The sequence below is a fragment of the Oreochromis niloticus genome, unplaced genomic scaffold (genome assembly GCF_001858045.2).
Source record: "Oreochromis niloticus isolate F11D_XX unplaced genomic scaffold, O_niloticus_UMD_NMBU tig00007510_pilon, whole genome shotgun sequence".
Lineage (NCBI taxonomy): Eukaryota > Metazoa > Chordata > Actinopteri > Cichliformes > Cichlidae > Oreochromis > Oreochromis niloticus.
The window spans coordinates 277,307-292,771 of record NW_020328614.1 but is presented as its reverse complement, the minus strand read 5'-3'; the positions used below and the strand labels follow the sequence as shown (position 1 = coordinate 292,771).

The following is a 15,465-nucleotide window of genomic DNA, read 5'->3' as shown; positions in this document are numbered from 1 at the left end:
TGAACAGGCTGATCCGTAGGGCCAGCTCTGTTCTAGGATGCCCTCTGGACCCAGTGGAGGTGGTGAGTGACAGGAGAATGGTGGCTAAGCTGTCATCCCTGTTGGACAACATCTCCCACCCCATGCATGAGACTCTGACAGCACTGAGCAGCTCCTTCAGTGGGAGACTGCGGCACCCACGGCGTGGGACGGAGAGATTTCGCAGGTCTTTCCTCCCCACTGCTGTCAGACTCCACAATAAAGACTTCAACTGATCAAACACACAAACCCACAAATGTGCAATAACACTAAGTGCAATAATCCTTTTCTGACAAAGTTGTATTTTTACTCAGTTGTAAAAAGCATTTGCATTCTTTTTTTATCCTATTGTATATTTTATTCTATTTATTCTACTGTGTATAGTATTTTATATTATTCTATTCTGTACAGTTGTGTACAGTATTTTATTCTTATCATATTCTAATTGTGCTATATAGCTTTTGCACTGTCCACCTCCTGCTGTGACAAAACAAATTTCCCATGTGTGGGACTAATAAAGGTTATCTTATCTTATCTTATCTTATCTTATCTCATAGATCCCTCTAAAGAATCTCTTTCCCATTTGACATCTTTACTTCACTTCTTTCTTATGCTGTAATGCCACAAGCCCCATAAACTGGAGTTGGATGATCTCTTTTAATGGGAGCACACTGACTGGGAAATGGAAAGAAGGATTTTAGGAACTCTTTATTTCCCAGAATTCACTGTTCTATCTCAACCTTTTCAAATCTGACACATTGAATCAAACTGCTCTGTGTCTTTGGTTCATGTCACATTTTTACGGGTCTCCTCCCAAATCTCAAAGACATCCACCTATAATTCCCTAATATCTTATTACTATAAAAGGTGTGACAGTTACAAAGATGAATTATGAAATTCAGCAACATTATTGGTGAGGCAGTCTGTGGAGGCGCAGCAGTTATAGCTCCAAAGAAATAAGAAAAGAGTGGGGACACTGTTACATTATAGAGTCACACAGTCTGTGCAGTGTGAGTTTACATCATAATAAATAATAATCATCATGTATGTGCTGTCTTTATTTTAATTTGGCAGCAAAACATCAAACATGAACTGAACTGGATTCAGGCCTTAACACAGTGGGTGCATCAAATGTATGTGAGTGTTTTTTCACACTCACCTGTACTGTGTGTTACACAGTACAGAATACACAATGAGATGGACATAGTCCAATAATAGAATTGTACATCAGACACAGCTCTGTGAAATGATTTCTCTGTCTCCTCAGATGTGATCCGACTCTGCCAACAGGAGCTCAGATCTGCTAAAATCACAGTCTGAAGCTGCAGCCTTGCAATCCTCACTTTCATTTATCCAATCAGGCTTGCTTCTAATCTTTAGCAAGAAGATCAAAGTAGTAGAATTGAAATTCATTGTGTGTGACTATCAGAGCATCAGTGAGCACAGAACATAAAGATTGTGCTAACATTACAAAGTGACTTCCTGATAATGTGCTGCAGTGCAAACAGGAAACACCACTGATGCTACTTGAGATCACAATATTGCAAACACAGCTGGAGCCTGGTGTCAGTAACAGTAAGAGAGTCAGTGTCAGTGTGGTGTTTCAGTCTCAGCTCACACTCGTGTGTCTGTGGGTCCAGAGTGAAAGTGGCAGTGCTCACAGTGCTGACAGTGATTGTATTTGTGTAGGTTTTTCTGAAGAAGGAAGCTTCTGTGAGGGTTACAGACGTGGTGGGGCTGCTGTCTCTGGGGAGAGCTGAGCTCATGTATGGCTGTTCTTTCAAAGAGAAAAGAACAAAAAGAAGCTCATTTCATCCGCGCTGTGATCCAAAGCTATGAACTGAACTAAAGCCACGTGGAACAAAGACCTTGATACCTGCTAGCATGCTAAATCTCTACACAGACAAACACACTGAGATATTACAGGAAATGAAGTCAGCAGCTCCTGGTTTCAGTTGGGAAATGTGAAACACATGATGAGCTCTCATGTTCTGAGGCTACTTTAAGCCAGCAGACAGGATTAATCATGGTATTTATCTCAAACAGACCAGTGAAACTGGGAGCAGCTTTCTTCAGACTCACACTCAGAGGGCAATGGTATATTCCTGCTAGATAATCAGATACTCTGACCTGACTGTTATGATAGTTCAGGGCTCTGATGGCAATCATCTTATGTCTTTAAGAGAGTCTGTTGGGTGGAGCTTCAGAGAGGGAGGCAACAATGAAGATGATGGTGCACAGAGGGAAATGAGTGCTCACCTTCAACTGTGGGGAAGAGTGGAGGTTGATAACAGAGTGAAGATTCAAAGGGGGAGAGTCCAGTGGCTGAAGAGCTCACAGAGCTGTGTGCATGCTCCACCATTTATTCATTTATTTATTTATTGATGTCAGCAGCGAGCATGACTTCTGAGTGATCACTTCCACCGTGTCCATCACTGGTAGGTTAAACTGGGAGAATTCTGATTGGTCAGGTTTAGGCAGAGCCTTGAGTGAAGCTCGATTAAACTTCTGCAGGAAATCTGAACCTGAAACCGCAACTTTCCACGCCTTTCAAGTCACCGTGTGTCCACCCAACACGTAGTTACGTTTGTAAGGAGGTGCACATCAGGTCACGTGGAAGGTTACGGCGTAAGTTACTCAGATTACTCACAGAAGTCTAAATCAAGCTTCAGTCTGAGTCAAGTCAGCCGAGGTTGAGAACAGTGGATCCTCACATCGTTCATTAAGAGACTTCCTCAAGTGTTTGTGTGAATACAGAGAGACTCAGCTCTGCTTTATTCATAATTACTAGTCAATAAATTGATCTACAATCATTTTATAGCACAATCACATGTATGAGTATCATGTGACCTGGGGTAGAAAGATCTAGAAGTCCCCCCTGGCTGCCTCTACATCATAGCTCAGAGGGTCAAAGGTCTTAATATCAGCTTTATGTGATTAAATATGGTCAGACTGCTGAAACAGAACTTTTCTCTGTTTCCTAATAATAAAGCATTTTTATTGTTAATCAAAGATAAATGAATCTTCTGTAAGAGGAGCAGGTCAGCAGATTGGATCTAAGAGGTTCATGTTGAAGACTCCAGCAGAGACACTAGGGGGGGAACCTCAGTCCAACCTGTCAACCAGTCAACTGATTGTGTGATTTTTGGCGTCATCTGCTCATTGTTGTCATGTTAGATGGTTCATTCATAACTATTTGGATGCTATCACACTTCCACTGGATGCCCAGTTGCTCTCCTGTTGCGGGATTATCATCAACACAAAACTCGGGGATAAGAGCATCTTTAGGCCTGGCTGTGCTCGTCCTTCCTCCAACCTCTCCTCACCAAAGAGAAGAACAAACTCAGCATTAGCTCAGAGTAGCTTAGTTACATCAGTTGAGTTTAAGTGATCTGATTATTAATATTTTCTTCTGCTAAACTGCTTTAATAAAGTTTCCTGTAATTAAAGTGTAAATTGTGGATGTTGACCCTTTAAGCTGTAGTGAAACAGTGAAGGTAAAAGTCTGAGTATTATTCTTTATCAGTGCAAACAGCTCTTACAGGTTAGCCTAGCATCATAAAATCATGTTTCCTTGGAGCTGCTGTCCAGCCTACTAAAACCATCCCTCTATCTTCTTCCACTGATCTGTGAAGTTATCACTATATCAGTGAGTTCCAGCAGAATCAGAAGGGAAGGATTCAGTAATGACTGACGTTTGGATTCAGGGATCAGTCCTGGAGTCTGGACTGCTCTGATGATGCTCCTCAGTCTAACTTATCCAATGAAATCATCTGTGGCATTTTCTCCTGCTGTGAACTCAGGGATCCACTCAAAGCTCAAATCCAAACCACTGAAGAACCTCTGCTGGAAAGAATTCAGCATTGATTTAAAAACAGTGACAGTTTATGAAATGAAGTCATCAAAATGAAGCAACTTGTTTCAGATATTTAGGATGATGAACATTTCTGCTCTTTACTGAGGCCACTTTGTCCATTTAATGAAAGTGTCATGAACAGTTAGCTGTGTCATCATCAGTACAGAATAGTTATGGTGTAACCAAACTGATTATGATATTTCATTGACAGCACTTTAAAGTCTGAAGGACGTCATATTTTGTTGAATCCTGCTGTTGAGGGGACAAATCGATCATGTGCAGTTTGGGAAATGACAAATGTGGTATTGGACCATTTTAATCCTGCACACATTTGTTTGATTTGATTTCTCATTGGAGTTTTTTTGGGGATGGCTGGAGAAAGAAACACAGCAAAAAGTGTTTAGAGGCAGAATAACACAAGTCAAGACAGGGTGGTGTTTAAAAACGCCCACAGGTGTGGAGTGGAGCTTGTTGTTTAGATTACAGCCGAACAACAGACAGTGTGTGCGTTTATAAGACCGTGAGTTAATGTTTTACTTCACTCAGTTATGTTGGTGTTCAGCTATGAGTGTATTTGATGACTTACCAGCAGTTTATGCTTCTTCTTGATGCATTCTCAATCATCCAGGAAAGTAAATCTCCAAAAGTTGATTATGTTCATCTGGACGTAGCTGTTTGTGGCAGAAACATTTCGTCACTCATCCAAGTGACTTCTTCAGTCTCAGCTGACTGCAGGTTTCCCCAATCTTATGTACTGTTTTTATATTCGTTGTTATCGTGTTGTTGATTCTGTGCTCTGTGTAACAGATGATAAAACAATGTAAAGTTGCCTTCAGTGCATAGTTGTATGTGGTGTGTTTTATCTTTATGTTTATGTAATTTGATTCTAATTGATTTGTATCATTATGCTTTGTCTGCAGAAACCACACTCACACACACTCTTTCGCCCAGCTTCGGGCACATTCTTAATTGGAAATACAAAGAATGACAACATTATTCCTGGACTCTGCCTGTTTGTTCCTCTCACATCTGAACATTTGCAAGTGTTCTGACCCGACACTCTGAAGTGATTGCTGCCAGCTCAGATTTCTTTCACCCTTCTAAACGGTGGATAAACAGTAGAGATGTTTTAAAAATCAGCGAGGACAGTTCAGTAGCAGCGCTTCACCCATCACTTCTCACAGATAGATGACATGAAACTATGGTCGGATGTTAGATACATTTACATATTAATTACCTTGTATTTTCAGCAGGCGTTGATGGCGAGGAACTGTGTAATTACAAGAGCACCGAGGCGTATGATTACCTGCACAGCAACAACATTGATAAAGTACTGCTCAACAAACAAGGCGACTTTATTTTTCTTAAAGCAGCTGTAGAGCCGAGCCAGAGCGTTAATCACGCTAAAAACTTAGCATGAGTAGTGATGTGTCAGTCGCGAACGAAACGGCTCTTAGAGCCGACTCTTTGAAGTAAACGACACGAGTCGGCTCGTGTTTTTTTTTCTTTCTCTCACCCTCTCTCTCTCGCATGTTTTTTGCACTTCACCCCTCACGTGAGCCTTGTGCTTTGCGCTGGGCAGAGCGGGGAGGGGCGGTAGTTACACTCGCAGTAGCACAGGAACAGAGCAGGAGGGAGAGGGAGAGGAAGAGAAAGAGAGCCAGGGACAACGACGTCACATTAGAAAGGTAAAGTAATCATCCAACTATTTCCAGTTGCGGATGATAAAGGATTCAGAAAGTTTATTCATGCAGGCACATATGGCAGAGAATAAGCATCTTCTTTTTGTTTTGCATATTTTAATCTATATTTAATTGTGTTGTGGTTTGCAGTGTTGTGTGTTGTTTAACTGAAAATTTAAATAGTTAAGAGTTGAAATGTAAATAGTTGGTTTTTGTAATATATGGTTTATTTATTGCATTTTATGTGGAGTGAATAAATAAAAGTATATTTACAGTAGCCCCTGGAGACAAAGCACCTACAAACTCCGAAGCACATACAAACTCCGAAGCACGTAAAAACTCAGAAGCACGTAAAAACTCCAAAACATGTACAAAACACAACAGAAGTGCTCCAGGATGTAGGTGCAGTGTTGAGCTTTTGTTGCCGAGCCGAAAGAGCCGGTTCTCTAAAAAGATCCAGAATTCCCATCACTAATGCTAAGAGAAAGTGGAATAGGGGAGACAGTCGGCTGTTCCTGTATCGCCAGATTAGGAAAATCATATAGTCATGCTGCTGCTGTTCTGTGGAAGGTCTATGACTTATCTGGATATCACAATGTTTAAATGACTGAAACAGAAACACTGGACTGGCCAAAGGCTGTGATTGGGGAGTCACACTACTGCCATCTAGCCAAGTATTACGTGAAGCACTGTTTACTGTTTACTAGTGATGGGTCCAGCAACACTGACGAACCGGCGCATGTATCAAGCTCACCTAGCGATGCCTGTATCGGTGCGTGTGTCGCTTTAAGAAAAAGTCACGTGATCGATACAGCTGCTGTATCACTCATTGCCAAGGTGCCAAACTGTGTTTCCATTTGTTAATGGAATGAGTCTCCACCAAAAAAACAAAAAACAAAATTATTCTCGCAAAGATAAAAAAAAATACAAATCTTTGTTTCTGCTGTGTGGGATCATTTTGATCTTTTAACTGCAAATAATGTAACTGTTTGTCTGCCTTTGTTTCAGTGTAACCTATTAGAATAGGAAAAACAGCAATGTGACTTGCAGTGTGAATTATTTATTTCATTTTATGCAGGTTAAATGTCACATCTGTTCTGCTTTCTTACACAAACAAAAGCACCTCCTCAGTGTTTAGGCATTACAGAGCCAAACATGAAAATGAGGAGACAAACACACCGAGAATGGACAGAGGTAGGCCTATATAGACATTGAGCAGCTTTATCATCATTTTTTCTTTTATTAATATGTGTTTTATTATTTTAAAATCAAGCATCTAGGAAGACTGTTGTGGACTAGGCAGTCCTGAATTTTATTATAAAGGACTGCCAACCCTTTAGTATTGTGCCTGTGAGGCTTACTTGGCTCTTACCTGTCACTACATTAATGAAAATATGCAGTTGTGTACATCTGTTTTGGGTGTGAAACACTTTCCACAAAGTCACACTGCAGGCAATTTGGCCCAATTCAAAACGGGCATGATGGATGATCACAAATAAGGTAAGGTGTCTTGTTACCAATGCAGCACCAAACATGACTGCAGCAACAAGAACTCTCCAAATTCGACATTCAGTTTGCATTGCACACAAACTCAATTTATTAGTCAAAAAATCAGGTGATCAAATCCCTGAACTTTTACTCATAAGAGACAAATCGTATCATTCTTCAGATCCAGCACTACAGCCAAAGAAAAGCTTGCTCAAGGGCAGCAGCAGATGGGACGGCCCATCTTGAAACTTATCAACGAGGTACCAACATGTTGGAACAGCACATATCAAATGCTGTCACGGCTACATGATGAGAAAGAAGCAGTCTGGGTATCTCTTGCTTCTCTTCCAACAGATTTAACTCCACTTACGGCTGATGAGTGTAACATCGTAAGGGAAGCACTTCTTGTGCTGGCCCCTTTCCATCAGGCCACAGTGGAGTTGTCTGAGGAGAGGAGAGTTTCAGGATCAAAGGTCATCCCGATGATGAAAATGCTATATTGTGCACTTGAGCGGAACTCTTTACATCTACACACACAAGCAGCCGCCCATCTCCATGACCAACTTAGGCATCGTGTCACAGACACTGCTTCTAATCTGGAGTCATTAAGTGTGTTGACCCTCTCAACACTTTTAGACCCCAGATTTTAAACACTCGGATTTTGTAGTTCCTCCAAGTGTAGTGAGGCACCTGAAAATGGAGCGTGCTGCAGTAATTGCCCACACAACATCTGAGCCACAGCCTGGACCTTCATCAGAGCAGTCACCTGTTCCTGTATCCTTTAACGTACTGCAAAACATCTTATCCAAACCTTTTCAACCTGGCTTTACAGTTTTTGTGTACCCCAGCTTCATCTGTGCCTGTGAGCTTGTTTTCCAAAGCTGGGGAAATAGTGTCAAATAAACGCAATAGACTGAATGCAAAAACATTGGATAAACTTATTTTTCTGAATAAAAATTTGTAATAAATTCTGAGTCAATTACATTTACATGGGTAATATTACATTAACAATACTTTCATTTTAATTTTCACTTAATGTCATTCACAATATATTTTAAAGATGTCTATAAAATTTGAAATATAAAAGATATAAAATGATTCCATGGAAAGTACAATACCTTACAGTGTATACACGTATGACTAGGTATTTGAATCAGTGTCTGTTGTGAGTCTCAAGAAAGTTGCCAGCAGTGATATTTAAGGCCCAGCAGGTGTCAGTATGAAGCAAAACAGCTTGGGGAATGTGCTGAAACGCTTCACAAGGCCTCAGCTACCTATCACTACTGTTTATATATGAAAGCTAATTGCTAACTTTGTGTGGGCTGTATGCTGTGCAATCACACAAAGGTTAAAATAATATAAAATAAAAGACGATACATTAAGGGCAAATTTACAAGACAAGAAAAAATACAGTTATAAGAAGATGTGACACATGGTAGTATGTATGTATACACACACACACACACACACACACACACACACACACACACACACACACTACTTTGAAAAAAATTAGACTGTGGATGTATATTTTTGTATCAAAAAGCAACTGACTATTAATATGAAATGGAAAATATGGGTGACCTTGCCAGTCTTTTGATTTCAGTGGTTTAGATATGATTCGTGTGTTGACCCAGGGTCATATCTATAACATGCAGGACACCGGCACACTGATATAAACAGACACCGTAGTGCTTTTGTTAGTGTAAATTTCCTCATGATGTTAAATCTTGAGTACTGACAGTGAGAAAGAACTATTAAGTTTTGTTACAGGTGCATAATGCTGTGATCAGTGGAAACACAGGGCTTGCATGAACAGATTCAATTCAATTCAATTCATATCAATTCAATTCCATTCAATTTTTTATACAGCTCCAAATCACAACAACACTCTCCTCAAGGCGCTTTATATTGTACAGTAGATCGTGCAATAATAGATACAGAGAAAAACCCAACGATCATATGACCCCCTATGAGCAAGCACTTAAGATGAGCAATGCAGGTGGATGCAGGAACAGCAAAGAACCTTGAACCTAAATGAAAGATAGTCATCAGCAAACATACAGAAACTTCCTGTTGCCATGGTTTCTGTCTGAAGTCCACTCTCTGTGTCGGATCCACAGGAAACAACAAGATCTTATTAACATGGTTTTCAATGTGTCTCCTTCCAAAAAGTCCAACCAATGAACAAATGTGTATATTTGTGGAGGCCGAACAAAAGCATGACACATTTGTCTGTTTCTATAAACTGGTGTCAAACACAAATATGAAGAGTTTCATTGACAGACTCCAAAATGCCCCCGCAGTGAATCACAGGGAAATCCTACAGTGTGCAGAGAATCTTAATGGCTCCAACATCAACACATCCACAATGTTGGATCCAGTTCTACCTCACAGAGTTACTAAGACACACCCTCTGCCAGCATTACAACAGCTCCACCTGCTTCACCTGCCTCCTCAGCCTCTGTACACCTGAAGAGAAAAGAAAGGCTCCAAAAGCTCAAATCTACAAAGGATTCATGAAGTTTCATCCAACAAGAACATGTTTGCCTTCCACAGTGTGCTGTTAGACACCACTGTACCTCTGCCATTTCAAAAAGAGCAGCTTGGGAACATTTTGGCTCCAAACACTTTGTGTTTAAGTTCCTAATCTTTGTTTTCTTTGTGAACAACATCTGGAGCTTTTTGACTCATAGAAACATCATTTTGTTCTTTAGATGACAGCAGATTGGGACTGAATAATCAATCACTATCAAACCAATAAAGATGCTGATTTTACAGGAACTTTGTTGGAGAAGCTGTAAAGACATGAAACTGGTGGAGATCCCAAACCAGTTGATAGTGCTGATTATTCCAAATAAAGCTGTTTTCCATTTGAGATGACTTTCTGTCCTGATATATAATAAAGATGTTGGTTGTTTTTGAGCCCCTGTATTAAAAGTAGATCCAGTTTAAAGTCAGCTTGAGTTTGATGTCTTTATGTCAAAGCTGCTCATGATGTTGAGCTGCTGATGGAATAAAAACAGGTAAAAATCTGCCTCAATATAAAAGCATGTAGTCCAGACTTAAATGGAGCCTATTGTTAGCTGAGGTCCACACACAGTGTCTGACAGTGTAAACTGTGTGAAAGGGCTGCTGGTGGAGCTCACTAGGATGAGCAGGTGACCATGTGCCACGAGGTGGAGAGCAGCTGGCCTGGCTTTGATTCTGACCACGCCCCCTTTCTCTCTCCCTCTGCTTTGCTGTCACTTATCTTCACTGCTCTGTCCAATAAAGCTGAAAAAGGCCCCAAATCAAAGAAATCTGCTGCAGCCTCTGAAATGTCTTCTGTTTCCTTCCCGACGGCTTTTTCACCGTCAGCCCATCAGACAGTCCAGCAGCATTTATGATGATGTCATGATGTTGAAGAGACTGCTATGGTGGCCTCCCATGACCCCCAGCCTCATCTACACTGAGATGCAGACATTTGAAAACAACTGAATAATAGTCCAACACAACAGTCTGTGTACAGACACACACTGAGCTTTCATAGAGTCAAAGGAGTCAATCAAACACAGCTAGTTGAGTCATTTCTTGTGTGAGTCTAAAGTGAATCTAGTATTTGAAAGTCCACTTCCTGTATTTGTTGTTGAAGACTTCTTCAGCTTCTTCTCTTCTTCTGTTGATGACAATTAAAACGTTTTATAATGTAATGTGGAGCAAGGTGTGTATGGTGTACTAAAATTCTGAAAGAAGATTAATTTTTTATTTGATGGCCATGGCTATGCTATAACCTTAAGTATCCACACAACAGGCTTAATTTTGACCGTAACATGTGAACTAGTGCAATACAATTGAAGTAAAAGTAGGAAATTAAATGAGTAAGAATACACATGCTGAAAATTGAAACAATTTCTGCCCAGCAACATGACATACCAGCGGCGGGAAGGGGGCGTTATCTTTTCGCGCCACTGAGACAAAGGAGACAAAGATGGAGGTTACGTCGCCTAGTATGTTGTCAGACCTTACAGTAAGTATAATTTACCAGTTCATCTTAATGTACTGAAAATATGTCGGGTTTCTGGAAGAATGTGAAACTTTGAATTTAAACTATACCTAGCTAATCTTAATGTAACAGTCTTGCTAACATATCCTACTCTTAATTTTAGTATTAGTTCTTGGCTTTAGTGCCATACTTCATCAGAGATAATGTGTTTTTGGTAGTACTTTTATGTATTACTTTATTCATGTATTTATCTATTTACTTTATTTATATATTAGAGTAGTCAGAAATTGCTCTTAGAACCAGTGTGGTAGTTGGCTAGCAGCTCCGACAGGCATTCTGGTGTCTATGAGCAATGCGAGAGTCAGCACCTAACCTTTGTGTAAAATGACAATATTGTCGTTAGCTCTGAATATAGCAAATGTAGTTATCACTGCGACCATTCGTTTACTAGCACAGAATAGGAATTTAAGACTGAGTAACTTTAGTTTGATGTCGCCCCTCTGTCTTCTGTTATCACACTTAATAGAGTACATTTAGTAGTGTTGTGATAAATATTTGTTATAATTACTTATCACTGGATAACATGAAATATACCTCATATTGACAGAGATAATTATTTTTTAAGCAGTTAAAGCAGTTTTTGCATCTATTATGATTAACTAAAGTATGTGTGCATTCCTTTTTAAGGGTTATTGCTGGAAACATGCTCTGATATAGTTTCTTTTTTATGCAGACCTTATGAGGAAGTAATAGTCAGTGTTATTTAAAAAAAAAACAAGAGCAACTTGACCATGCAAATTGTCTTACTTATTTAGCCATGTGCTTCTTTTTTTCAGCACGCATATGACAACTTAGAATCTGTCAAAGTCCTTGTAGCCACTTTTATAGATGAGAAAGAGATTTGTAAAAAAATTCTTCATGTCAGCAGTGCCAAAGACATCATAGGTCAAAGCCAAGCTCAGCACATGGGCTGTGTGCTTGATAGGTTGCTAAAGTATAACACTGATTTGATTTTGACAGTGAGGTAGACGTTAAGGACTTTGATAGATTCCATATCTTCCTGTCAGCCACAGGGCCACCGATGGAAACCTCTCTTGGGGAGATTAGACAAAATCAGGTACACTTTGCATTTCTCCAGTTTCCTAAGTCATAAAATGTGTTTTAACAGTAATTAACTATTAGTCAGAATCAGATTTATTCACCAAGTAGCAACTAGAAGATAAAATCAATGTAATTATTATTCAGAATTTCTTTTAGTCATTGCGTTATAATCAGTGTAATTAAGAAACCGCCTTCTTCTGCTGCAGCTTTTTGAGTAAACTCATGCTTCTATGCTCTGTGGAAATTTACTGTCATGACTTTGGAGATTATTGCAGAGAGGTAAAGTGTCTAGTGTTGCCTTTACACAGTCTACCATTACCACTGAAGAACAAAGTCAACCCCTGAAGTCACTACTCAAGAGGAAAGCCCCACAGATTCTTAAGGAGTATGAAACTACAGGTACCCTGTCAGTGCCATCGAGGAAGCTTCTTGTGAAGACTTGCATTGGGGATTTGGTGGAGAGGTGTGGTTAGTAAGTATAGCACCTTACTGCACTTTGTTAAAATTTTGCAATGAATGTTTTTCTTTAAAAATGTTGAAGTGCACAGTAAAAAAAAAAAAAAGGTTACATTTATTTTCCAGTTACCCTCTTAGGGCAGAGAAGCTGACTATAGCAAAAAGCATCATCACCACTTTTCCATCCCTGAGTGTCCGAGTGGCAGGACAGGGGGAAGGATTTGTAAGTAAATTTAGCATTTTAATAATGTAAATTCCACTACATACTGTAAATTGCACTTGTTCCCACTTACTGTTTATCTTTTAACCTTTATCTCATTATTTATTAAAGCTTTTTTTTTTCTCAGTTAAAATTGCTCAGCTGTTACCCATATACCTCTGTCCTTTCTTCCTCAGGAGCATTATTATGATCCAGTCTCCCATTATGGATTCCTAGAGACTAAACTGCGCAACCTTAGATGGAATCTCGACCAGGGGCAGAGACGTTATAAGAAGCGAAAAGTGACAGATGACTGTGGTGAAGACAAGAAGCTCAGGCAAGAGGATGGGAATACCAGCAGCACAGATGAGTGGGTCTCTTTGATCAAAAGATTGCGGCCCTCAGCTGAGAACCTTCCAACTATCATGTCAGGCATGGAGGAAACATACACCAGTCGCAGAGCCTGGATTAGCAAGGACTCCCCGACTGCTGCTGAAATATTCAGAGAGTACCCACGGTTTTTGGACATGCCAAGTCTGGTAAGTTTCTTGGTTCCCTGGTAATGGTTTATGTACTCCTTCTCCATTCAGTTGTGTTTTGCATACAAAGTATGTAACAGGAGTGGGTACATTTGGAGGTATGTTTATGAGCTCCTAGTGAATATTTTGAAAGTTTTATAATTTCAGAGTTGGATCATTATTCACTGGGTTTTTATTACAATGAGCATCACGTTTCACATGATCCAAAATCTTAGTCGTGCCACCAAATGACCATTTAATAGTAGGGACATCAAATGACAATGCAGAAGGTGCTGCTCGTGGAAGTGAAAAAGCGACAAAAAGATCACCTAAATTTGTATGAAACTCTGCTTTCAGCAGCACTATTTTCAGCATAAAAGCTCTACAGGACAAACTGCAGGCAGACAAAATAAGAAATTGGCTGCTAGTAAGTTGAACATCAGCTAAAAAGTCCTAATTTTTTTCTAAGGGTCTGATGGGACCCAAATGCTAGCTAAAATTGAGGAATAATGGACTTGTATTCAAATACCACTCCAAATAAATTGTTATGTTTCACTGTGTAGGTAAGCTTGATGTGGAAGTGGGTAACAGAAATGTGATACTGTAAGGTTTGATTTTAACGGCTACCAAATGGGCAGAATATACTTTTAATTTCATGTATTTAATGCTTTATTTTAAACGTAAACACTTTTTTTTTTTTACTTGGAGTTTGGCAAGCTTACAGGAGGAAAGACGGATCTGTTTTTACGAAAATGGGAAGCCAGTATCATTCCGAAAATCAAATCAGTAGCTGCCCTGGAAACAAGAGTGTCCTCTCTGTTGAAGGATTTTGAAGAGAAGACTGAAGGTATCCCCGCCCCTCCCCAACGCCTCAGGTTTACTATTAGAAAGTAAGAAAAAAAGGATGATCAAATTAATAGTTCTGTTTACTGTCTTTAGGTAACAAGTAAGTGGATGTTAAAAGCTGAATAGAAAAACTATACAAGAAGGGGTTATATTGTTCTTTTTCAAAGAAATTGTTAGATGCCACCCTTTGGTAAATGGATTGAAATATGTCTATGTTTACTGATGGTGGAGAATGAGGTCTATGCAGATGGTTGTAAGGAGAATTTAAATTATGTGGCCTTCGGTAACCTTATTAGCTGCACATATAAGCCAAATGAGGTGCCTTAAACCTCTGCATTTTTGATTTCATCTATTCACAAAAGAAAAAGTCATTTTTGATGTACATCTCATAATTCATTAAATAACACATTTCTGTATTTTGAATAATTTTACATCTTGCTTTTCTTTGTTAGATGAGGCTTGTTACACTGCCCATGTGGTGTTAACACACCTGCTCCCACCAGTTGGTGCCAGTCGTTGCAGCCTTAAATCAGCAATAACGCACTTGGTTGATTTTGCACTGGTATGTATTCAGTACAGTTCTCACGGTATTTACCTGAGGAAAGCATTTGTCAACACCTCACTGAATACTTCTCTAAAAACCTATCTTTATCTTCCCCATCTCCAAGCCTGGAACAAGTATGGCATCGCTTTGCAGTGATCCTGAAGCATCATCCACAACACACCAACCCCAGCTGATATGCATTGGTGATCTAAAGACTGCAACCAAGCAGTACATCATTGTTGCTAAGAATGACAAAGTAACCATTCCTCTGAATGATGGCCTGATGTGTGCTGTGGATGAGCTTTTCAAACTGTACTGAGTATGTAACTTGTCCTATCCAGCACCGCTTGTCTTCACCTTCTTTGAGTTTGTCTATGACCTGCCGCTGTCCACCCAAAGGAAAACCAAAGTACTGGAGCTGATTGCACAGATTAAAGCATGCAAGTAAAATGTTCACCTGTCCAAAATGTAGAGAGTCTCTGTTCACAGAGGTGAGAAACCTCATTTGGCATCTTCGTCAAATACACTGCTTATCACATGGACAAAACTTGAAAATTATATGTAGCCAAGATGGCTGCCCAAGGACGTATTATAACTTAAATTCATTTTCAAAGCACCTGCATAGATCTCATTCTACTTCATCTTAAATGGATGCTGACTCAGTTCAACCTTCTTACCAAGGAGAGACATCAAACAGTTCAGTTGAAACTGATGATCTAGTTCCTGATGTTTTGGAGATGCCCAGTGATGTAGCAGGTGCAGTATCAAAGTT

General features: G+C 39.7%; 1 protein-coding gene and 1 long non-coding RNA gene across 2 annotated transcripts; one reads left to right on the top strand and one right to left on the bottom strand.

Annotated features, from left to right (window-relative positions):
* Positions 1-3,481: 3,481 nt before the first annotated feature.
* Positions 3,482-4,494, bottom strand: LOC112845480 (uncharacterized). Its single transcript, XR_003218304.1, has 2 exons — positions 4,461-4,494; positions 3,482-4,246 (listed from the first exon to the last, which is right to left on the bottom strand). It is a non-coding gene; the product is annotated as an uncharacterized LOC112845480 (long non-coding RNA).
* A 6,451-nt stretch (positions 4,495-10,945) lies between these two features.
* Positions 10,946-15,465, top strand: LOC109201516 (uncharacterized). The gene is made up of 8 exons (XM_025904911.1): positions 10,946-11,053; positions 11,866-12,146; positions 12,439-12,602; positions 12,713-12,809; positions 12,983-13,324; positions 14,012-14,150; positions 14,602-14,711; positions 14,818-15,465. The coding sequence occupies exons 2-8, from the start codon at positions 12,111-12,113 to the stop codon at positions 15,010-15,012; spliced, it is 1,083 nt and encodes a 360-aa protein (XP_025760696.1). The 5' UTR covers positions 10,946-11,053; positions 11,866-12,110; the 3' UTR covers positions 15,013-15,465.

Coding starts and splice junctions, on each gene's coding strand:
- LOC109201516 (XM_025904911.1), top strand. CDS start 12,111: ATGGAAACCTCTCTTGGGGAGATTAGACAAAATCAG. Junction 12,603..12,712: donor TTGGTGGAGAGGTGTGGTTA/GTAAGTATAGCA, acceptor TTTATTTTCCAG/TTACCCTCTTAGGGCAGAGA. Junction 12,810..12,982: donor CAGGACAGGGGGAAGGATTT/GTAAGTAAATTT, acceptor TTTCTTCCTCAG/GAGCATTATTATGATCCAGT.